The 23,792-nt window shown below is 39.4% G+C and overlaps 1 protein-coding gene across 9 annotated transcripts in view; it reads left to right on the top strand.

Annotated features, from left to right (window-relative positions):
* Window positions 1-23,792, top strand: part of NEK10 (NIMA related kinase 10) — a 248,908-nt gene that overhangs the window by 2,273 nt on the left and 222,843 nt on the right. For all 9 annotated transcript variants that reach the window (XR_012380845.1, XM_073900999.1, XM_025883157.2 and 6 more), the window contains exons 2-5: window positions 13,175-13,285; window positions 13,567-13,627; window positions 21,432-21,562; window positions 23,233-23,331. Coding sequence is in view for 8 of the 9 variants with exons in the window: in XM_073900999.1 (XP_073757100.1) it covers window positions 13,212-13,285; window positions 13,567-13,627; window positions 21,432-21,562; window positions 23,233-23,331 (365 nt within the window). In the remaining variant the exon portion in view is untranslated. The remainder of the gene's footprint in view (window positions 1-13,174; window positions 13,286-13,566; window positions 13,628-21,431; window positions 21,563-23,232; window positions 23,332-23,792) is intronic.

The following is a 23,792-nucleotide window of genomic DNA, read 5'->3' as shown; positions in this document are numbered from 1 at the left end:
GTTGCCAGGGGTTGGGCATTGGGGAGAAATGGATAGACAGAGAACAGAGGATTTTTAGGGCAGTGAAAATACCATATGATATTATAGTGATGGATACATCTCGTTTTACATTTGTGTAAACTCATAGAAGGTACAACAATAAGAGTGAACCCTAGGGTAAGCTGTGGACTTTGGCTGGTCATGATGTACCATTGTAATTCATCCTTGGTATAAAATGTACCATTTTGGTGAGTGATACTGTTAATAGGGGAGACTAAGAAGGTGTGGGAGCAGGAGGTAGATGAGAAACCTCTGTACCTTCCTCTCAGATTTGTTGTAAACCTAAAGCTACCCTAACAATGTCTTAACAAAAAAGAAAAAGTAACACACTGAAGGTGAGAATTGTGAAATTTCCAAGGTACACAGAAGGTACAAATCACAATCTTTTAATTCATTCAAGTGCAATTTCTAGGACATCCTCCTCCTATTTGATCACACTATCCTACTTGAGCACAAACTTTTGTTTATTGTCAACAGCTCACAAACAGGTAAGACACTCATTCCTTCAATGAGTATTTGTTGACCATCTGACTGGTCCAGGGCACCATGCCGGGTAAGGTGGGTCAAAAGAAACTATAGCCAGTAAAGTCTTGAGTAGGTGAAAGAAGGGGCCAGAATGTTACTCTGCCAGTCAGAGCCAGCCCATCTTTGGGGCCGAAGTCAGAGTGAACTGAGTTTGAGCACTTGGATAGGCAGAGAGGAGCTAGAAGGTCATTCAGACAGTTAATAAATCTTTATTGAGCACTTGGATGTTTGGCAGTGAACAAAACAAAGTCACTGTTCCTTTAGAACTTATGTTTTCAGGGATTGCAGAGCAGGGTCCATAGGACACAGACTCTCAAGCCAGATTGTCTGGGTTCAACTGCCAGCTCCCCACTGCCAGATACAGGACCTCCGGCAAGTTCCTTCATTTTTTTTTTTTTTTTTGCATCTCAGTTTCCTGTGAAATGGGGTTGTTTTATTACGTGACTCCATATCGACAACTTTCTTAGAACTGTGGTGGGCCCATGGGAAGTACCATGTAAATGTAGCATTTTGTATTTCTTGGGGGAGAGAGACAAGTAAACAGGTAAAAATAAAGCAGGGTAAGGGGATAGGAAGTGTCTGCCTTGGGTTGTATGGCTTGGATTTGGAAATGATTCTTGCATTTTTGAAAGACTTGGTCTATTTCTATAGGAAGGCGAACATTAAACATACTCGGATATGGGTGACGTGTGTGATGATTTTAAAAACCCATGAAAATGAGCACTGCATAAAATAGATGACTTCTCATCATTACTTGTGCTTATCCAGAGGTCAGACTTACCCTCATCTGAGCTGAAATTTCAGTAGTCATAATAAAGGTCAGACACCCAAGTCCATTGACTTGGCATCAACTTGGGATTTATTAAATCTTCCTTTGGGGATAATTATAATTGACCTGGGTTCTAGCTTCACAGCCCTTAGCAAAGTCACAGTGACAAAATGACAATGGACTGGCTCGTATCTGGAAAAGAAACTAAAACCCCTCCTAATGAAAGTTAAAATTAAAACTAGAGGCAGAATGGAGAAAAGCACAGCAGCCATAATATTGACCCTGGGCCATCAGGAAAAAGTCACACAGTATTTAGTGTATTGTTCCTGAAAGACTTGGAATTGTTAATTTCAGCAAATTGTGTATGAAGTAATATTTGAGTATTAAAGTGGTAACATTTATCTAGAAAATTCACTTAGGCGAATAGATAGCTGGAAAAATTCCACCAATAAATGAGAGTTAGTATAGCATTAGATTAACAGGGAAGGCTCTCCTTGGCTTTAAATTCCTGTTCTGCCACTTACCACCTGTATGACCTGGGACACATTGCTTAACCTCTTTGGGCCTCAATTCACTCATCTGTGAAAGGGGGAAATAATGGCAGCTGCCTCCAGATTTGTTAGGAGACTTGTATGAGTTAAGGTATAGAAAGCACTGAGCATGGCACTGGCATGGGCTAAGCACCATGTAAACATTTGCTCTTATTGTTATTTTATTACTAGACAGGAGATCTTGGCCAAGTTACGTGGCTTCTCAATGCCTCAGTTCCTCGTTGTGTAAGTTGGAGATCATACACTGCCCACCAAACAGGATCATTTTGAGGATTAAATGAATACATCAAAATGCTTATGATAGTAAACCTGGAATAATATTAGATTTAAAAAAATTAAAATCAAGACTATTTGTGACTTTGAAAATAAAGCTTTTTTTCTCATTTTTTGTCTATGATTTGTTATCAATGAATCAAAGTCAGTGAATATAGACAAATGATTAAAAATGAGTGTGACAGGCTCTTCAAATTGAAGTAATAGTAGTATCACCCATGACAATATTTACAAACAGCTATCATAATAATAATTACTTATATTTCTATAGCTGTTGACAGTGCTGAAGGGGTTTTGCTTTATTTTATTTAGTTCCAACTACCACTTTGTAATGGGGATATTGTTATTTCTATTTTGTGGTAAATGAGGGAACTATTAATTAGAGAGACCCTGGGACTATCCAAGATCATGTGGTGGGCACATGTGGAAACCAGGTCTCATCCATCATCATTGCTCCTTTGGACTACCTCTCAGTGGTATAACCAGAAGAATTCACATTCTCAAACCTGTCAAGGCTCATCAGTGGAGACCACAAATTCTTAGAATGTGCATGTATGTGCTACACTTGAAATAAATGTGAATATTCATCTTTAGGAAATGGTGTTGTCCTGTTCCTGTATACTTGAGGTAGTCTATATTCAACATGAGTATCTTACTTACTTTGTGGCTTCCTTGTGTTTATGAGATTTTTGTCAAACCAACATTCTGTAACAACTGGATCCTGGTCAGCTGGGGCAAACTTACTATTTGCTGATAGTTTTCCCCCATTATCTTTATTCTCCATACTTAGTGATACTCTAGTTATACATGGAGCTTCCCAGTCATGTTTCACTTGGGATTTTTTTCATTCATTCATTCATTCATTCATTCACCCATTCATTCATTCAGCAATCGTTTGTTGAATACTTCTTTTGTTATAAACTAACAATGCTGTGCTGGATGCTGGGGATGAGCAAACTGGCTGTCATCCCTATCCCTGATGAGTTTATAGTAACTAAAGGAGACGGATGTGTATTTTTTGAATTATTACTTGAATCTGCCCCTTTATTAAGAGCTGCAAGGCAGTGCCTGGTGAAGCTGTGGCCCCGTCAAGGAGGCCAGTGGAAATTACCTTAAAGAATGGACACTTTAGTTGAGACATGACAGATGAGTCTTCCAGACCTTCCCATACCAATCTGTTCCTTGAGTCCAGAAGTAGAGATCTCGGGGTATCCAGCAGAATCCACTCCAGAGCAAGGATTCAGGGGCCAGGTATGAGTGGGAACTGTCGAAGATGGCAGAGGCATCATTCCATGGAACACCTCATAGGCCTTGTTAATTTTTGTTGTTATCCTAAAAGAATTGGGAAGCCCACAAAGGCTTAATTGGTCAGAGTTGTACCATAAAAAGGGTGCTTTTGTTGCTGTGTGGAGAACGGATTCCAGGTTGTTGGGCAAAGGCAGTAAACGGAAGTTGAGGGACCACTTAGGAATGGATTGCTGTAGTTCAGGTGAGTGATGAGGGACACGAGGGTGTTGGCAATGAGGGTGGAAAGAAGTGAGTAGATAGGGACCATATTAAAAATAGTAGAAAAACAGTCAGGATTTAGTGGCCAAACAACTAAGGGTGTGAGGAAGAGAAGGGTGCTATTTTTTCTGATGTTCATGCCAAAGGGCTGTACTTTGAGACTATTTGTGACTATTTTGTTCCATAAGTTGGCTGTAGACTTAGAGGCTGCCACTCATTCATGTACCATCATTCACCTCTCTCCACATTCCTCAGCTCCAGTTCAACTCATCTACTTGCTGTCTCCCCATCTCTTTATTCATTCACTCTCCTGGAAAGTTCTTCACAAGCCCTACCCATTTTTCTGGACCTTCTTCACATCAGTTCATGAGCCTTTCCATGACTTTTCAGCCCGCAGTGATCTTCTTTTCTCCCGAATTCCTTCAATTTATAATCTCCTTTGCAAGTTAATTTCCTCTGCTTTTTGACATTTCTAGTATTCTTATTTAGTCCCTTGTATTAGCCTGTACCATAAGAAATTGCCGCGCTCCCCTTTTAAGGCCCAATAGCTGTAGTTTCATGTTGTTTAACCTACGCATTTATGGTATCACACACACATTGAGATATGGACAGATTCTTTTTGCAGTGCCCAGAAGTGTCTTGTGCACAGCCAGAGCATAGTAAATAATAAAATGCACTTAAAACGAAGTGTTACTAGATGAAACTTAATTTAATTTTATGGCTTAAAAGTACTTCTAGTTTCTTGTAGTGCCTCCAATTGTTATGAACATCGATGTGTTTACTCGGTGTTCTCTTCACCCTTAGAAGGTCTAGGGGGTTGGTCTGAGTCCATACTTATTTATTATCACCATGACTCATTTGTTATTGTGATTTATTACCATGATGGTTAACTTTGGGGGTAAGACATTTTTGACCATGTCTTATTCAGTGCAGTATCCTCAGTGCTTGGCATATATGAGGGGATCAGTAATTGCTTTTTGAAGGAATGAAGGAATATCATTGTCACCTTTCTCACAGAAAAACGGAGAATAGCATGTAATCTTGCTGTGTTTGGGGTCAATGAGAAAAAAGAAATTTGGTGTGCTACTTAAGTTATTTTCGTTTATTGGTTAATATAAATTTTCCCCTCATATCATCTGGACCTTTTTTTTTTTCTTTTCAATATCACTACGTAATATATGGGTCTCAGATTTCATTTGTTTTAACACAGATATATGACAAACTATGTCTTGAGTAGGTTTGGGTCGGCAGCTACCAAGGCATGAACACAGACATATCACAAATATCATTATGCAGTGGCAGTGGAGGGAATCCATAAAAACTATATTCATATCTGCAGCTATTTCCATTTACCAAGAAAGATATAAGTTTGAATGGGAATAGAGCTTCAAAAGAAGAAACTTATAATGGTATCTGTTGCCACATACTTTAGTTGATTTTGGAGCAGCACCTGCAGTCCAATTTGGGTTAGTACTGGCCAGAGGAAAATGAGGGCAAACTCTTAAAGAAGTGTCTAACATACAGTAGATGGTCAATAAATATTTATGGAAGTGAGTGGGAGACAGAATACAAATGGAAATTTTTATTCTTTGTACCTTCAAGTGCTTGTTTAAATGTAAGATAGAAAATTGTTTAAAGTATAAACAATTTGCACAAGGAAGGTGTCAAGTCTACTGACTCAGGAGCAAGGCCATGATAATACTTGCCCTTAGCTGGTGACATATTCCTGCCAATGGAGGTTCTGTAGCAACTGTGTCTTTGTTTTCCTCTGTATGGTGATATGAAAATATACCGCCTACCTATTTCACATGAGTGAGCCAGGATGAATGAATGGATGTTTGCAAGCACCCCAGGGTCCAGGAGGTGAAGTTATGCAAGCATCAGTTGCTATTAGATCACCCTTTGCCCTCGGCTAAGGGCCAATGTCAACAAGTCCTCCCTTTCTTATCTACCCAGAGCTTGTATTGGGATTTAGATCCCGAAGGTGAACTGAGTGGGCTCTGTTCTCCTTCTTCTTATAAAGGTGCTGTGTGGCCATGGATACTCTTTTACCTCTCTGGGCCTCAGTTTCCTCTTGTGCTAAATGAAGGGCACTGAATCATGATCTTCAACCCATGACCTGTAGATCTGTTTTATTTGTCCCGCGCAGGAGTTTTGTTTTGCTTTGTTTTTAATGTGAGTTTAAATCAAATCCCTTTAGGGAGGTATGCCTTCTCAGGTTTGACTGAAGCTCTGACTAGATCTACTCTATGCCTGTCATTCATTTACATTCCGCTCCTGGCCCTGGAAGGTGTTAGAAACCCTCATATCAGATGTTCTCTAAGATTTTTTCATATAGCTGTTTCTGTTCTGCTAGCTCCACACCTATTTACCGTTGAAGAGCGATCACAATCTAACATAAGGGATGAAATCAAGTCTACAGTTTCGAGAAGCCGACTTCCTTTTTGAGCTGTAACAGGTACAGGTATAAGCAAGTCTTGTTTCTTATAGGAGTTCCTTGAGTTTTTGATCACTTTACTTTCAAAGTGTGTGTGTGTGTGTGTGTGTGTGCGTGTGCGCGCGCGTGCATGCGTGTTTTATTTTCCAGTCATTTGACCAATCTGACTTGACATTTTCTGTGCAGGGATTATAGTTTTCTAAAACGCAACCAGTTTGAAAAGACCCAAGCACTATATCTCTGCGAGATTAAATGCAATTATTCTTTGTAAAAAGGAAACACTATCTCTACTCTCACAGCACTTTAATTAAATAAACTGCTCAAGTGGCCAATGCATTTTGTTTATTCTGAAATAATTTTGGACTTACATAAAAGATGCAAAAATAGTACGGTGAGTTAGCATCTACCCTTCACTCAGGTCCCCCCCCCCCCCGTGTTAGCATCTTACATGACCATGGCACAATTATCAAGATAAAGAAATTAACACCTAACTAATGCATTTTAACACAGTTGTCTGATTTCTGGTTTTAATTCTCTATGTAAATTATATCTTGTTTTAGCCACTTCGTTTTCAAAGGACCGCTATTAAAGGAATATTGAGAAAAAAAATCTACAGTAAAGGACTTAGAGAAATGATTTTTCATTTTGCATTGCCAGATAGTTATGGGGCTGAAAGGTCTCTGTTTCTTTAATGTGTACTCGAGCACAGACAGATCTGTAACTTGTAATCTAATATGGAGGTTAACTGTCATTCATCAAAGGAAATAAGGACTCCCTTTTGTTGGTAGAAGGAAGTTAGAACTTCCTTTTGTGGTAAGCTTTATAACAGTTTATTTTAGTGCTTTTTCAAAATAATAAACCTGATGTAGCCAAAGTGGTAATTAACTGGAGTCATGTTAAACTCTCTTACTGTTTTTACTTTCTAAGTGCTGTTTTTTTCTTAACCATTAGTAAATGTAGTAAATAAAGTGCGGTATTTAAAAACATGCAACCAAAGTGATTAAGAAAAAAGGTATTAGTGGGATTTGGAGCTATTTTCCATCATGAATCAATTGACTTTCTGTTTTATCTTCAGTAAAGATGAGGCCAATTAAGGATCTTCTGAACAGTTAAGGCAACTGTGGAATAAAAAAGAATTTCTGGGTAGAGAATCTGAAAACCATATCACAAATACCATGTTATTTAGTTAGTGGGTTTATATTGTACAATTTAGATTAATTATAGACAGTTAGGTAATTTTACCATAGCATGGATTTCTTTCTCTGTCATAGGTGTTTACCCTGCAATTACCAAGAGATCATGAGCAAATGAGGTGTGTGTCTCTGGGGACTTCTTTTAGCATTAACCCACATTTCAAACGACAATAGAAGATAAGAATTACTTTTGAGAGTCTCTTTAAAATGGATTAAAAAAATTTAACAATGAGTCAGTACTGTGATTTTGTCTGTACTTGACCAGGACTGTAAACACCAAACCCATTTGGCTATCCTGTGAGGCGTGGAAAGATCCTTTCTTTCCCTTCTGAGATAGTATTTGGGTTCCATGACTGAAATATGCAAAGGAAAGATACTGAAAGTTTCTGTTCTTAAAGTAATATACATGAGGATTTTTACATATAATCTTTTCCTTCTGCACTCCCTCCCTTTCTTTAAAGAAAAAAATTACTAAATTTCAGCTTTCCCACTTAGAATCAAAGGAAAATCCACCTGAACATAAATGTTTACCTAGTATTGTAATTTCTTTGGCCTGTTCTCATCTGTAAAATAAATGTTAGAAAAATCAGTGGCTTTCTGTTTTTGTTTTTAGCATTTTGTTTCTCAAACGAAACTGTACACAGAACCCCAGTGAAGTGGGACTGCTCCAGCTTAAGTGGGGAAGCCCATGTTTGGCCCTAACTTCTCAGCCATGATTCTCCTTTTCTGGGCTCACTCTCGCCCTCTTCTGGTTGTCCTGGACTTCACAACTACTCCCTCCTCACAGGCTCTGAACTTGGGGCAGTGGTTCTCAGGAATCATCTAGGGTTGCTGTGAAAACAATATTGCTATTTGAAAGGAGAGACTTCAGTTCTCTAGGCTATTCAGGTGGTCTTCAGACTGGTATGTTATTGGTCCATGAGTAGATAAGTACAAAATTGAGAGTGTTTAGAAATGTTTACAACAATTCAACATTGCTGTGATATCCAAGCACATGATCGGTGCTCACTTACCTTGCCGAACAGGATGCGTACCAAAAGTATTGGCCCATGATAGATTACAAATTAAAAAAAAGAACCTCATAGGTCATTGGAAAAGCACTGTTCATGAATATTATATTATATAGAACTCTAAGTTCCCTTCTAAAGACTGAATAATTGAGATAATTCCTGAGTGCGTTCAAGATTATTATAACATGACAAATATTCATCAGTTGATTTGATTTATGAGGAAGCTTTATGAAAGATTTTTGAATTAAAAGAGTAATGACACAGGTTTGTTTTTTCAAATAGTTCTTCTATCCATTAGTCCATTAATTTTTTAATACGTAAATGTTTATTGTTTGCCTTCCTTGTAACTAGAGGGTATTATGCTAAACAAAATAAGTCAATCAGAGAAAGACAGTTATATGATCTCACTGATATGTGGAATTTAAGAAACAAGACAGAGGATCATAGAGGAAGAGAGGAAAAAATGAAACAAGATGAAAACAGAGAGGGAGGCAAACCATAAGAGACTCTTAATCATAGGAAAAAACTGAGGGTTGCTAGAGGGGAAGGGGGTCGGAGATGGGGTAACTGGGTGATGGACATTAAGGAGGGCGTGTGATGTCATGAACACTGGGTATTATATATAAGACTGATGAATCACAGGCCTGTACCTCTGAAACCAATAACCCATTATATGTTAATTGAATTAAAATGAAAAAAAAAAAAACCCCAAACCAGCCAACTAAGCTTTAAGCTATAGCCCCCCCCCCAAAAAAAAGTGAATCAGGAGGTCCATTTCCTGGTCTCATGGGGTAATCATGCAATTATAATATTTTGTGCACAGGTTTGCAAAGTGGGGAGTACAAGCTGCTCTGGGGTGCTGAGGAGGAGCACCAGGTTTGGGGGTTTAACGGAGGTTCTAATCCTAAAATCCTAAAATAATTGTTAAAAAGCAAATAATTAATGAACATTGGTAAAGATACCTTAACCACTCCTTGTAGATTATGACACATATTTTTTGAGCTTTTATACTGTGTCTGTACTGTGCCATGTGCTATTCGGTGTGTGGGGGATGTATTTGTGTGTAAAGCAGATACAATTTCTGTTCACATGGACCTTAGGATCTAGTGCAAGGAAACCAATAAATGGACAAGAAGATTTCTGATGTTGATGAACTTCAGGAGATGAAACAGGGTGATGTGGTAAGGATGAGTCTGTGGGGGTATATAGGTTGGGCAGGTTCATCAGAGGAGCCCGCACCAAGGAAGGGACATCTGAGCAGATACCTCAGTGACACGAAGGAGCCAGCCTGGGAATGAGAGAGGAACAGCAAGTGGCAAGTTCCAAGGCTTACAGGCAGGAATGGGATTGCCATGTTCATGAGCCTGGGAGAAGGCCAGTAGGGCTGAAGTGAAGTGAGAGAGAGAGGGAGAGGGTAGAAGGATCAGAGAAGTAACAGCCCTGGAAAGGTCAAGCAAAGGAGGGAAATTTGAGGTTGTGCTCAGTGTGTATCCCCAGGGAGATTTTTGTACCATCATCATCCACAGCTCTTCCACTGGGGTTGGTGATCACAGTGAATGACACGGGTGTCCTACCCAGAGTCTCTCCCATCCCTTAGGACTATTTGGGTGTCTAGGTATTGGCTTCAATACTCCTTTGCTTCTTACAGCCAGTTCCTGTGTCTCTTTTTTGGAGGACTCCCCCCAAGCTCCTAGGGTCCCTTTACCCCCAGAAAGGAGTGTCTGGGGGATTATGACCTCCCTCAAAGACTCTTAACCAATGACTAAAGTCTACAGGAACATGAAAGTCTGCTTCCTTCCCTCAGGTTTAGACAGTCCTGAGGCATAATCTATACTCTGGAGCTCCCCTTGGAGTCACACTGAGGCTGCCCTCTGGAGAGCTCTTGCTTTAGGTAGCACCCTTGCTTGACTTCTCTGGAGAACACCTCTTCAGTAAGTTGTCTGCGTCTGGGCAACTTAGGATATGAGCTGCCTTCCCCCCACCCCCAGTTTTGGATTATAACCATTGGTATAACATGATTGTTTTTGTTAATTTAAAATGGGATTAGATGAAATATTCCAGAGCATTTCCAACTTCTCAAAGTTTTCTTCCGAAGAGTTTCCATTTTAACAGCCATCAAGTGGAAAGGATTTTGTTTTTTATCTGAAGGCAATTGTCTGTTTCTACTGATTCCAGTGGATTTGTTTACTGTTTAATTAAGTGAAACATTTCCAGAGAGTTATCTATTCTCACTCTTCCAGCTCACAGAGTAGACGTTAATCTAAAACTATTAGATGATTATTTCCTGTTCACACACCGGATCAGTCAAATTATGGAGATTAAATAGGGGAATAAGACGGGGTGTTTAGTAGGGTATGATCTGGCTAGATGTGCTCTCCTTCTGGCAGAAGAAGCCTGTGAGCTTTTCCACACATGTTCATGTGCTAATCCTTGTGGCTTCCATTTCCTACTTCTAACACAGTCTGTAACTATGGTTTGCACAGGAAATCGAAGCCAGCAGGCCAATGTGTCCATGTGGAATTTTCCCTCTGTCCTTGAGGGAAAAGTAAAATCAGATTCTATTAATTTTGACTGGATTTCAATTTATTTTAGATCTTTTGAGGCATTTTAGTATCCACATATAAAAAGCACTTAGATCTTTTGCTTTTAAAAATTATTTGCAGATTGCCTATCGTCCATTCTTCCTTTCTTCTACCCCTCTTCTCCTCCCTTCTTCCCTTCCTTCTTTCTTTTATCGAAAAGTGAAAGTGAAATCAATCTCTATCTGAATACATCACAAAACATAGTTTGAAGTCATTAAGTGGGTTTTTTTTTTTTTTTTTTTTTTTTTTTTGTGGGAGAATCATATGCCTGTGATAGCCTGTTTTACCGTTAACAGTTTTCACTCTGAGATTGGACGTAGTAAATGTTCGGTAAATATTTTTTGATTGTATGAATCTGTGGTGTTATGTCCTAAGCACAATCCTAAAATATTATTATTGTGCTTTTCTTGGTGTGCATCTGTGAAGAGAGACTTGGTCCCCAACTCCTAATTCCATCTCAACTCTTTGTCATAAATATGACGACTATATGGGAAAAATCATTTTTAAATCCTTAGATAAACTGTCATTGTACATTTCACAAAATAAAGTTTCCCTCCATTCTGTTGCAGTGAAACACCCATTGGCACATTCCTTTTGCCTTTAAATATCTCTGAGACACTTGGATTTGATCTTTGATTTCACAATACATTGAGGCATGCAATTATAAGACAATAACACATGCTTTTTCATGCCTGAAAATAACTCTGAAGTTAAGCTGTGGCATTAAAGCACAGTTGGAAAATTTTACATCCAATCAAATTAAACCAATAGTATACTTTGTATATTTTGTATTTGCTATGTAACTGCAAGTAAGGGTGTCTTCAACTTTTTGTTTCTATTCTAGAAATTAAAACAATTGAATCAGAAATTTAAAAAAGGGCAAACAAATAAATTGTTTTCTGTTCATTGGTTAAGTAATCTGCCTTATCTCTTACTTATCTTTTGAGTGGGAGTAAGAAATAGTATTAAAATTTATCCTAGGAAGGGTGACCATGATAACTACAAAGCTTATCCAAAAGATTGAAATGCCTATTGGGTCGTATTCCCAGGCTGGCCAGCCTGACTGTCCAGATTGTTTGAAAACAAACTTCAACTGAGTAAATTTTAAAGATCTTATTGACTTTATTCAGTGATTCACTAATTGGACAACATCCATTCTAGCAGATAGGAAGGAGCTCTGAGGAGCTTTATAGGCAGAAAGGAGCAGGAACAAGGAAGTTATACTAGCCAAAAAGTAGATTATTGCAAGGTTACTTTTCCCTAGAGGGTAACATGGGTTTATCAGACAGATTATTTAACTAATGCTGATCTGGTGATTCCTGATTGGCTAGTTTAAGTTTTCATTTCTGGGAGGGCTGAAAATGTATTTAAGTTTGGTGACCTGGGGCTTAGCATAAGTGACCCCATTTGGGGCCTGTTGGCTTGTTTTCCACAGGATGGTTGAGTGAGTTCAGGGGCTGTGCAAGACTGACCCAATTCTTGCTGAAGAACTTGTGACTGCAGTTGACCCACTGGGGGATTCAGGTGGCAGTTTGAAAGCTTTAGGAATTCCAGAAATCCAGTGAAATTTTGTGTTTACCTTTGACACTGTAATGCTTATTTGCAGGTGGGTGGGGCTTTCAGGGGGATGACCCATGATGAGGGAGGAGCCCCTTGAATTAGCAGCATGCAGTTGAGGATACTTGTCAAGAAGATAAGTAAGAGGGCATCAAAGCATTAGTTGGGCTCCAAGTATTTGCTTATAGGTATATATTTTGGAAACCCCCAATGGGGGAACTTTTCCTGACAAGCAGAATAGTATATTTGTTGGGACAATGGGTCAGAATATTTGAAATCAAGGGTGACTCAGAAAACAGAGGCTCATGGGCTACTATACCTATAAAGTGCGCCCTAAATGTATCTGAAGGCCTTTGAATGATAAATGATAAATGCTGCTCATGTATTTTTTTAAAGATTTACTTATTTATTTTAGAAAGGGGGGAAGGGGTAGAAGGAAAAGGAGAGAGAGAATCTCAAGCAGACTCCCCACTCATCACAGAGCCCAACATGGGGCCAGATCCCAAGGCCCCGAGATCATTACCTGAGCTGAAACCTAGTCAGATGTTCAACCAACTAAGCCACCCAGACGCCCCAAAAAGCTACTCATATTAACATTTTTTATTGTTGTATTATAAATGAATGTTGTTAGCTTTTGTATATTTAAATAAGTGTTATAAAGTGACTTTTGCCTGAGAAGATTTTGGTGCACACAACCCAACTAAAGTTTTCCCCTCTGGTTTATTTTGAAAGGCATGCGATGTTAATTCTGGGGCATTGATGTTTTACAATGCCTGATCAAGACAAAAAGGTGAAGACCACAGAGAAACCAACTGATAAAAAACAACAAGGAATCACCACCAGGTAACCCCTTCCTGAGTTTTTGCTAGTTAGTAACTCAGACAGTGGCCAGCAACCAGATTTAATGGCTTTTTGAGAAATAGAGTAGACCCTTGACAATGGCTACTCTGGCTTATGGTGTTTACTGAAATGTTTGATCATTTCTAGAGTTCTAAAGGAAATGCTACTTAGTGTGCATAGGTTTCCTTCTATAAAATAGTCTTGGAGGGGCAATGCCATCAGTGGGGATGACTAGTTTGCCTGGAGTCTTCAGCTGATTGACATTGTGTTGTTCTTTCTCCTAGGGACTATTCAGATCTTAAAAGACTTCGTTGCCTTTTGAACGTCCAGTCAAGCAAACAACAGGTAATGTTTTCAAAAATTGTGCATGCATTAATGAAAGAGAACACACATGTTTCCAAAGGGATTGATTTAACATTTTTATGAACAATAATATATCTGCTTTTCTTAGTTCTTAAATATGTTTTGTCTTTCTTCATCTTACTGTTTCTCTCATACATGGTTCAGGTTCTGCCAAGACTCAGCGTCTACAGCCTGTTCATTCTCCTCTCATCACTGGGCCCTACTTTATTTTCTGCTTATTGCCATGTGTCCTAATTACCAAAGCCCTTCAGTCTGGAAACAGTGTACTCTTCTATTGAATGCCCAGTGTTTGACTCTTTGGAGCTTTAGGGAATTTGATTTTTTCCCAAACACTGATTACTGAGTTTCCTTTTTTTTCCCCTCCACCCCTCCTCATGCTGCCTAGTTCCTACAGGACTGCTCTTGACGCTTGCTGCAAATTTTATCTCACCGAAAAGAGGGGAAAGGAGTGAATTTGGCTATTTTTATGATAGCATTTTTATATTTTTATTACATGGAAAAAGAATGGTACCTCTGCTTGAGTTTATCTTTAAACTTTCTTTTTGGTTTTACTTCTGTAAGACTTGGGAGAGTCCTGAGATTCGAGGCCATCTGTGAAGATTTGAGGAACAGCACAGCAATGCTAATGCTAATGTTAACAATAGACGCTCGGCACCGTTAACTGGTAAATGGTAGCAATGCTTCTTGAACCTCAGTGATCTGGCACCAAAGTCTACCAAGCTGTACTTGCTTAAGTAAATTTGTTTAAGAGCTCAAATGGTGGGAATCCTGATGGATTTTGGATTAGTTTTGGATTAGTTTTCATCAAACTGACCAAGAACTACAACATTTTAATCTATTTATTTATAGTCAAGGATGACATTCTAATTATTTGATGGCACATAAAGGCCAAATAACATAGTTCATATTTAGGGAACATTTACTATATGTCTGGTGCATCACCCTGTTTAGTAACCACATCTCTCACTTTTATAGATTGGGAAAATGAGGCACAGGGAATTAAGTGACTTTCTCAATATCATACAGCCAACTGCTGGTTGGAATCCAGATCTGAACCCAAACACTGCCTCTTTTTGTAATATATGCCTCTAGCCACTGAGATACCTTTTAAATGACTTGGGAAATTAAATTCCAGTTCAAAAAAAATAGTTGGATAATCCTTGATTCAGAGTAAACATGGTCGTAAAACATCTTTTCACCTACCAATCCTTCTTCTCTGTTATTCATGCTATGGCCCTCAGGAGCAATTTCTTCCCATCCAACTGTGTCAGCAGTCACTCTTGCTCTTTGTCTGTCTCTACCCTGCTAAAAGCATCTGCCTGGCTTGCTGCTCACAGGCCTTCATGGACAATTACCCCAAATCACATCCATTCTTTCTTAGAAAGTAAGCAAGGTAGCTCAGCATATGGTTTTGGTTGTGGTTCCCATTCTTTCTCAGTGTAATCCTAAGATGTAACCATGATGTCAAAGACTTCTCCTTTTTGCTTTTACTATTCCCTTCTCCTGAATTTGCCCTTCTCACAAATTTCTTTCCTATAAAATCTCATCTATTTCTAAGACCCAAATCGAGTGACACTGCTTCCGCAAAAAAAGCTTTCCTTCATTTTGCATTCTGGAAGCAATCTTTCTCTTCCCAAAGCACTTTCTTTCACAGTTGTAACACTATGTTCTTCCTTGTTTTGGAAATGCTTGTCTACATGTCTTATTTCCAGATGAGATTATGTATTTCCCAATGCCAGCCACTTTGACTTTGCCTCTGGTATCCTCGACATGGTGAGTTCTGGGTCAGTTTTTGTCAAATTGAATTACGGTTTAAGAATTGGGTTACATCATGAGCATGTATAATTTCATGGCCCGAGTAAAGGAAACACCAATGGTGATGTTGTTGTGGTTGTTGTTGTTGTTTTAAAGATGTATTTATTTATTTATCTGAGAGAGAAAGAGTGCAAGCATGAGTAGGGGTGGGGGAGAGGGAGAGGGAGAGGGAGATCCCAAGCAGATTCTATGCTGAACGGGGAGCCTGATGCGGGGCTCGATCCCACTGGTGGTTTTTGCCTCTAATTTTCCAACGTTGAAGCTCACTAGATCTGTTGTGTCTCCTTTCAACACCACTTTCTTGTTAACACCTAGTGGGGTTAACAAAAGTGAATTTAATAGTTCCTCTTTCTTTAACCAATTTTAGAATTTGCAGTTTGTTGTCTGACAAGTTTACATGGCATAGCTTTTTGTAAAGTCTTTCACATGTATAAAAATGCATATTTGTAATGCTTGAATTATTCAGAAAGTAGGTGGTTCTAAGAAATGAAAATGTCCTCAATGATATGCAGGTCCTGAGGTTCACAAAATTTATTCCTAATTCTGTTTATCAAAACTTAATTCATTTTTAATTTTGAAATACTAAATGTTATTCTGAGTACCCTATTCTCCTTTTAGTAAAATAGTATGGAGAAGAAAGATACTGGAAAGAATAAGTCAAGCATATATTTATATCCTGCTTGTTCCAGTAAGAATGTAAGGAGGTTTTTACAAAGATACACTAACTATGACAGTTTATCATAAATTAAAACCAGGACCAAAGAAGAAAGAAGAAAAAGGGCTGGGGACAAAGTAGAGTGAGGCACACAGAGACACCCATCGAAATATGCAAGTGGGTCACATATTTGGCTCTGAGACTTTTAGCAGTCAATTTGAAAAGGGAAATTTGGGAGTAAGGCTCACTCACCTGAATTTCTGATCTAACAAGATCTGGCCTGTTATTTGGAAATGGACCAAAATGGCCAATTAATCGGTTGCAGAGGAAATTTACTTTGTGATTTAGGCAGAGAATTGCAAAGAACTGAATGTCCTTTATCTGAATCTCTAATGAGCCAAGCCACTTCTGTATTGTTTCCTTGTGTTCCAATGTTCTACTTTCGTTCTTTGTCTTGACCGCTCTATCTCTGTGTGCCTTGTTTAACCACATTAGAGCTTGCTGTTCTGTGGGACAGCCCAACAGTGGGACAGAACACTGAGGGGGCAGGGTTAGAATAACCCTGTAAAGACAGTAAAGACAAATAATTCAAGGAAAGGAATTGCCCCAAGGTTGTTGAAGCAAAGTGAAATTACAAAGTTGGTTGGAGATTTTACCAGAGGTTTCCACAAATCTTGAAGTAATCTGCCAAGAGCTGGAATTCAGATTTTTTTTTCCCCTACATTCAAAGCCACAGGAAGCTGAGACATTGGTTTGCAATAAGTAAAAAAAGGTAGAAGAAAGACCAAATGAATTCCTTATAAACCAATTAATTACCTTGAAATAACAGAGGTTTTGATAAATACTGTGGAAAGAAAAGGCATAAGGCAGAGTTCCTGTGTTCTGAGGGATGGAGGTATAGGAAAGGCAGTTATAGCGCATGACAAGGCAAGACGTGAGTCCTGAAGGAATGGTACAGACACTGCGCATATGGATTTTGACAGGCATAAGGAGTCCACTTTTAGCTCAAATCACAGGAAGGAGATGGTTCTTGGAAAATGTCTGGTTTTCCTTCCATGGCATTGGTGGAAAGGCATTATCAGTGAAGTGAGTAAAATAATCAGATATCTGAAGAAAGGAAAATCACGAGCATTTAAGTAAAATGGTGACTAGACGTTTCTATTGGAAGTAATCATACCTAGAGCTAGATGACTTTGTGCAGTGTCTAAAGGCCCATCTACACATTTTGTATTTGACCCTGTAAGCAATAGGGAATGTTGCCATTTCCAATCAGAAGTGACACAATCACATTTTTAGGAAAATCCTTCGCTTCAATCTGTAATCTCTTCACTTTCCACTCATACTATTCAAGCTGCTCAGGTACCTCTCATTTTCTAGAGCACACATAGCTGTCCTCTGTCTTCCCACCCATAAAAGTCTGTCTGAAATGCTCTGAAATACTCTTGGCATCCTGGCCTGTGGCCCACCCTATCTCTCCTTTATTTTCTACCGCAACGAACCCTTGTTCACTCTTCTTGCAGCCTGTTCTCATGCTGGTGTACCCCTCCCCTGCCCCCTGGGACCCTGAACTCCTTAAAGGCAGATGCCGTGGCTGTCCAGCTTCCTGTATGCCCAGTGCCTCATCACACTTCTGACAAATAATGTGTCTGCAGCAAAAGTGTGGAACAGATGGACGCATCTAGAAGTGGTGAACCATGAATCAGTTTAGCAAAGAGATGGGGGAAAAAGTAAGCATTCATTCAACAATTTCACTTTTGAGTACGTACTGTGTGCCAGGCTTTGTGAGAGGTGCTAGGAACACAAAGATAGACAGATAGGATGCTGCCCTCAAAGTGGCCATATTCAAAGGGAAGAGGCTGATGTGTCAACTAGATGTCGTACCAGGGGTGGTAAGTGCTATAAGAGAGGTCAGTGTAGTAATGCCGCCAGGGAGGGAGTGAACCGCTCTTCCGGGAAGGCTGGGGCAGGTGCTCACCAGGATGCTGTTTGAGCTGAGCCCTGAAACATGATCAGGAGTCACAGTCCACAACACACACCCAGGTGTGGAGTGGTCAAATGCTATGGTGGTTTCTGGGTCAAGTGACGAATTCAATGCAGCCAGAACTTGGGGCACAGTTTTATATTTGCCTGCCCTGTTTGGCTTATTCATGTACTTATTTATATTATATGGACTTGTGGATTCTTATTTTAGTCCATGGTGGATTTATTATCAAATACTGCATAGCAAATCCGTCTAAAACTTAGTGGTTTAAAGCAACAATGATCATTTACTGTCTCTCACCCATTTTGTGAGTCACAAATTCAGAGCAGTTTGCCTGGATGGTTCTGGTTCAGGTCTCTGATGGGGTTGCTGCGAGGTACTGTGATCCTCCCCACACCAACTGGGGCTGGCAAGTAAGTGCTATTTGTGGGTGAGAGGCCTCTCCACAGGGTTGTTTGTTCTCACAGCATGGAGTCTGGGGATTCCCCCAGAACTAACCCCTCTACACGTTGAAAGAAACTATTTAGTCCTTTCAAATATTGTGCAAAGAGATGACGCTGGACTGGGAGACAGGAACAGAACACAGGGAGAGATTTTCAGAATCTCAGTACGAAGAAAACCTTGGGTGAAAGTGGAACTCTGAAAAGCAAGAGGGATGACTCAGGATACTGTTTCTCACCACTAGAGATACATACATAGGTGGTGGAGGACTGAGAATGTTGGAGAGGGAGGCGGGTTGCCTGGATTTGACTAGGAGCCCTGCCCCTTGCTAGCTATGTGGCCCTTAGGCAAGTCACTTAGCCCCTCTGTGCCTTAGTTTTCTCATCTACAAAACGGTATTTATCTCATAGGGTTGTTATGAGGGTTAAATATATTTAATACTTGCAAAGCACTAGAACACTGCCTGGCATGTGGTGAGCACCATGTAAGTATCACCTATGATGATGGTGGTCATGAGGATGCGTGATGGTTGGGTCCTGTGCCTTTTGAAGAGGTTTTCAAATCCAAGTGCCTGTAAGTCCATCACTTGTGGGAAAGGACAGGACACACTTTAAAATTATCTATGTCAATTTGTGTTATCGTATATTTATTATGTCCAAAGTTTCAGATGTTGGGTTGCCCAGAATAATCTGTCAAATGTAGTATGCTTTAAAAGAACTAATGGCTTAACGTGAAGAAATCTGTAAGGGGTGGCTCACTTGGACACCCTGACTGTGACGATACCAGGTGGTGAGTGGTATCACACCAATTTCCCTGGACCTCCTTCTGCAGTAGATGATGAAGAATACGGAGAGCCCGAGGAATTGGGGAGGCAAGGGAAAAGGCTCTGGGTTTTGAACTGGACTCTGAACTCACATTGTTTTTGTCTGAAGAGGGCTGATTGCTTCAAGCTTCCTTCTAGTAAGTTCATGGTCTTTGCAACGATAGCTGCCAAGTCCATCTTATCTACTGAGTCTCCATGAGTTGATTCCCAATTCTGGTTGCCTGTTCTGACGGCAAAGGGAATAGCTGCAAGCCGTGGGAGCTTTCCACCCCTTTTCCCTGAATGGCCTGGGCTCTTTTTCTCTGTGCTGGCCACCTTCCCTCTTGTGATCAGTATTCTGGGAGCTGTGGTAATGGCAGGGGGTTTGAAACACCTTGGACCCAGAAAATCCACTTCCTGTTTGCTACATAGTGATGTTTCCTGTGTAACAGGCACATTTGCTCATTGCTGTGACTTCATGGCCAATATCATGTGGGTTATCACAGCCAGGGGTTATCTAATTTGTAAGGACACACTTTATTTGGTTAGCAAATTCATCTGTTCAGTGGGAATAGTCATGAGGATTAAAAGAGTATTTATAAAGCGCTCGGAAACTATGCCAGGCACATAGCAAGTGCTTTATAAATACTAACTCATTTAGTTTTCATACTAACTCTGCACACAACTACTATTATTGTTTCCATTTTGATGATGTGGAAACTAATACACAGGGAGTTTAGTAACATTTCCAAGATCATGCAGCTACCTATTGGTAGTTTTAAACCCAGGGCATCTGGCCTAGTTTGTTCTCTTAGCCAATGAGCCTTACTCTCTCCAGCGCCTCTGGCCCATTGTCTTGTGGTGTTTGTGGATTGATTGGCCCACTGTACTGAGATAGAAAGGTGGTTTAACAGGATGAAATGTTTATTATTAATGTTTTGAGAATGCAACTGTGCTGGCATACGATGAAGAAGGATTGTTGGGGTTTTTTTTGCTAGCCATTAAACAATGTCCTTATTATAATGCATCTTTCTATAACCTGGCTGCCTAATGGGAAGTCAGACATACTCTTTTCGGATAGGGAAAAGATGTCTTTATATGGATTAGTGTAAAATATTTTGGTGGAATAAGATAAGTACAACATATAGTAGCTTTATTTGATAATTATAAGGCATAGAATGGAAAAGTGGATCCTTTATTTTTTTTATATTATGCTCTACTTACCTCATCTGTAATAATTTCACTAACTATAGAATAGCCTTCATTTGTACTTTGGAAAGAAGAAAGTATTTGTTTGCACTATGCTCAGCTTTACCATAGTATAAAAAACAGTCCTCAGGGTTATCCCAATTATAGGTACATATTGGTAAGTGAAACTGTTTTAATACTGATAACTTACAATTTATTATGTAAATAATTACAAGTTCATATTGTAAATGGGGGGGCATACTTGAGTTGTTATAGTTCATTTAAGCAAATTTTTTCTTTTTCTTTTTTTTTTAAGCAAATTTTTACTTCTCTTTTGGTGAATTCATGACTTTTATAAATATGATTGACTAATCAAGATATTCAGACTGATTGAAAAGGAGAGAATCTTCTTTACCTTTATGTTCCTAACACCTGACAAGCAGTGTGTATGATTGGCAAATGTTGAAGAATGAATGATGACTTAGTCTCAGTTTGGGGTTTCACACTCTACCAGAGAGTTCTAGCTGGATCTGGAAACTCTCTATTCTGGTGGTACATTTGAATCACCCAAGCAGCTTCCAAAACTCCTAATGCCCAGGCCTGACTGTGTTCAAAGTGCTTCTCACTATAATCAAGGGAGACTGAAAATACGTAAGTAACTGTAAGATATGGCAGGTGGTGTTACAAGCTATGAAGAAAAATAAAGCAGCATAAGGTAGAGAGAATAAACGTTTAAGTCAAAGATGTTTAAATCTTGGGAAACTACATTTGGCTTGGCTACCATGTTAATTATTGGTTTAGGAAAAAACTCATTCCCTTTATTTGGCCTCCAGCTACCCCTTCCCCCCATTTTGTTACTTTCTTTATTATTATCCTCATGGGTTCTGTGCTTCTATTTCTATAGCTTCCAGCCATTAACTTCGATAGTGCCCAAAATAGCATGACGAAGACTGAGCACATCATCAAGGTGGGTGGACAGAGAGCCCGAGGTCAGGGGCATGAGTCCACAGAAGCTGTTGAACTTGAAAATTTTAGGTAAGAGTCCAGTATCTCCCTTGCCTTCAGCAACCTATTCTAATTAGCCCAAAACTTTGTCACAGGAGCTAAAATTTAAAGCTGTTTCAAAATTTACCATGGGGATTCTTAACTTAATCATTTTCATCCATGCTTAAATTATTCCCAGAAGTAGTGTGTAAATAACAGCTTAATGGCTGCAGCTGGAGCCGACCTGGGTGTTTCAGTACACCTTGCTGAGATACCTTTGGCACTTGTTCCATGAGAAAGTTGTTCCAGGTTGTTGACCTGGCCTGGCTGATTCCAGGCTTTGTCTTCAGCTTTTGGTCTGTCCATACCTTGCCAGCAGTGAGGAGGCATAAAAGAAGCCGTGGCTGTGAACAGATGTGATGGCTAAGGACTGTGGTGGTCAAAGCACCTGAGGTTTGCAGTTGAGAGGATTGCACCTCACCTTTAACATGGAAACCGTCAATCCATGTTCCTCTCTCCTGTCGCCATGTAGACCTCCTAGAAGTTGCACATTTTGTGGGCTACTCCCCTTCCAGGAGCTGGTTCTCTCAGGTTTACAATGTGCTGGCGTCATTTGGCACTAAATGCCATGTAAATAATGAATGGCATGAAATATCAAGATCAATGTTCTAGAATGATCCTTTATTTATTTGGCCTAGATTTTGTCTCCCTGTCATTTTATGACAATGAATTTAATAGTCCACAAAATCACATGACATTACACAGTTTCTGTTTAGCGAGGAACACTAAATTCTTTAAAAATTCTTACATATTCAGTCTACTAGTATCCACGTACTAAGAATGCACTACAGACCTCACCTGGCTAGGGTAGGGGCACACTGTCCAATGACATCTGAAAGACTGCAAAGGCAGAACAGTACAAATGATGATATAAGGCCATAGAACTTGCCTTTGAGGTGATATGTTCATGTAATTCCAGCTTATTTGGCCTGGATCTTAAACCCAGTCTATTTTAATATGCACAAAAATAGTATATCATATATTTTATAGCGATGTCACCATTTTGTGCATTATTTCTTATCCTTTCCCAGTTTTAAAGTGGAATGTTTTGTGGTATTTTTAGAACCTCTTTAATTGGCTATAATATCAGAAGAAAGAAGCTGAAGATGGGATACCTCCAGACTTTGTTAAACACACACAGACACATACACACACAGCAAACAATCAGCAACCACAGAAACTTTCACGGTTGAAGGGGTTTAGGCTGTGTTTGATAAATCCGTATTACCTACAAGGAAATATATATGGTAAGCACTGGTGTTACTAGCTATAGCAGCCAATGGGGTTGTGGGTGGAAAAATGAAGGGAAGAATTGTTTACTGCCTCATGCACAGTGTCTAGAAAATATGTCTTCATCATACTTTCTCTTCGTATCCCCTTTTCCTTCCTCTGAACAAGTTTATCTATGAAGTGTTTATGAGGAATAATTTAGTTAAATGGTGAAATGAAGTATATATGCTTGATTATAATCTTTATTAGTATTTATAATTGACTTTCTAGTTCCTTTTTTAACAGTTGATATGTGCGTTTAGCAATATGTTAAGTCCTGAGAATCCTCTCAGTATCTGCATGAATACAGATGGTCTGTGCCTGCATTGAGAAATTTGAGGCAGCCTAAAAAATTTCTATTACAAAATGCTTTTCTGTTTGTTCCATATCAGTATAAACTACAAGAATGAGAGAAACTTCAGCAGACATCCCCAGCATAAACTATTTCAGGAGATCTTTACAGCCTTGGTGAAAAATAGACTCATCTGCAGGTAAGATTCTCCCAGAAAAGACCAACAATTTACCCAAGAATGGCATATCTTATACATCTTATTTCTAGCATATGGTTTGAAACAGTTTATGAGATTGAACACATCATACTTAAAAGATAAAATAGAGCAAATATCATTTAGAAGGAGGCAAATGAATAGGCATTGCAGGCGATCTCATTAAAATTACTCTGGTTAAGTACTGCATTTAGCCAGATTTTATGACAGATAAGGTAAAATGATATAACCCACGTTATACTGTTTTTCTTATTATTCTTACTTTGAATTTGGATACTCAGGAGGAGTTTATTGCCAGGATCCTTATGAAACGGACATTGGGTAACCCCATGGCCAACATCCTCCTGGTACATTTTTGTGGTTGATACCAGGACTGATTAAATGGGCTACCCCAGCCTTGACCCTGGGGAAAAGATGAATGTGTAACCTCCAGTCATGGCCCAGTG

This window comes from Callorhinus ursinus, unplaced genomic scaffold (genome assembly GCF_003265705.2).
Source record: "Callorhinus ursinus isolate GAN/ISIS: 27379988/994484 unplaced genomic scaffold, GSC_fseal_2.0 scaffold1, whole genome shotgun sequence".
Lineage (NCBI taxonomy): Eukaryota > Metazoa > Chordata > Mammalia > Carnivora > Otariidae > Callorhinus > Callorhinus ursinus.
This window is presented reverse-complemented; position numbering and strand designations above follow the sequence as displayed.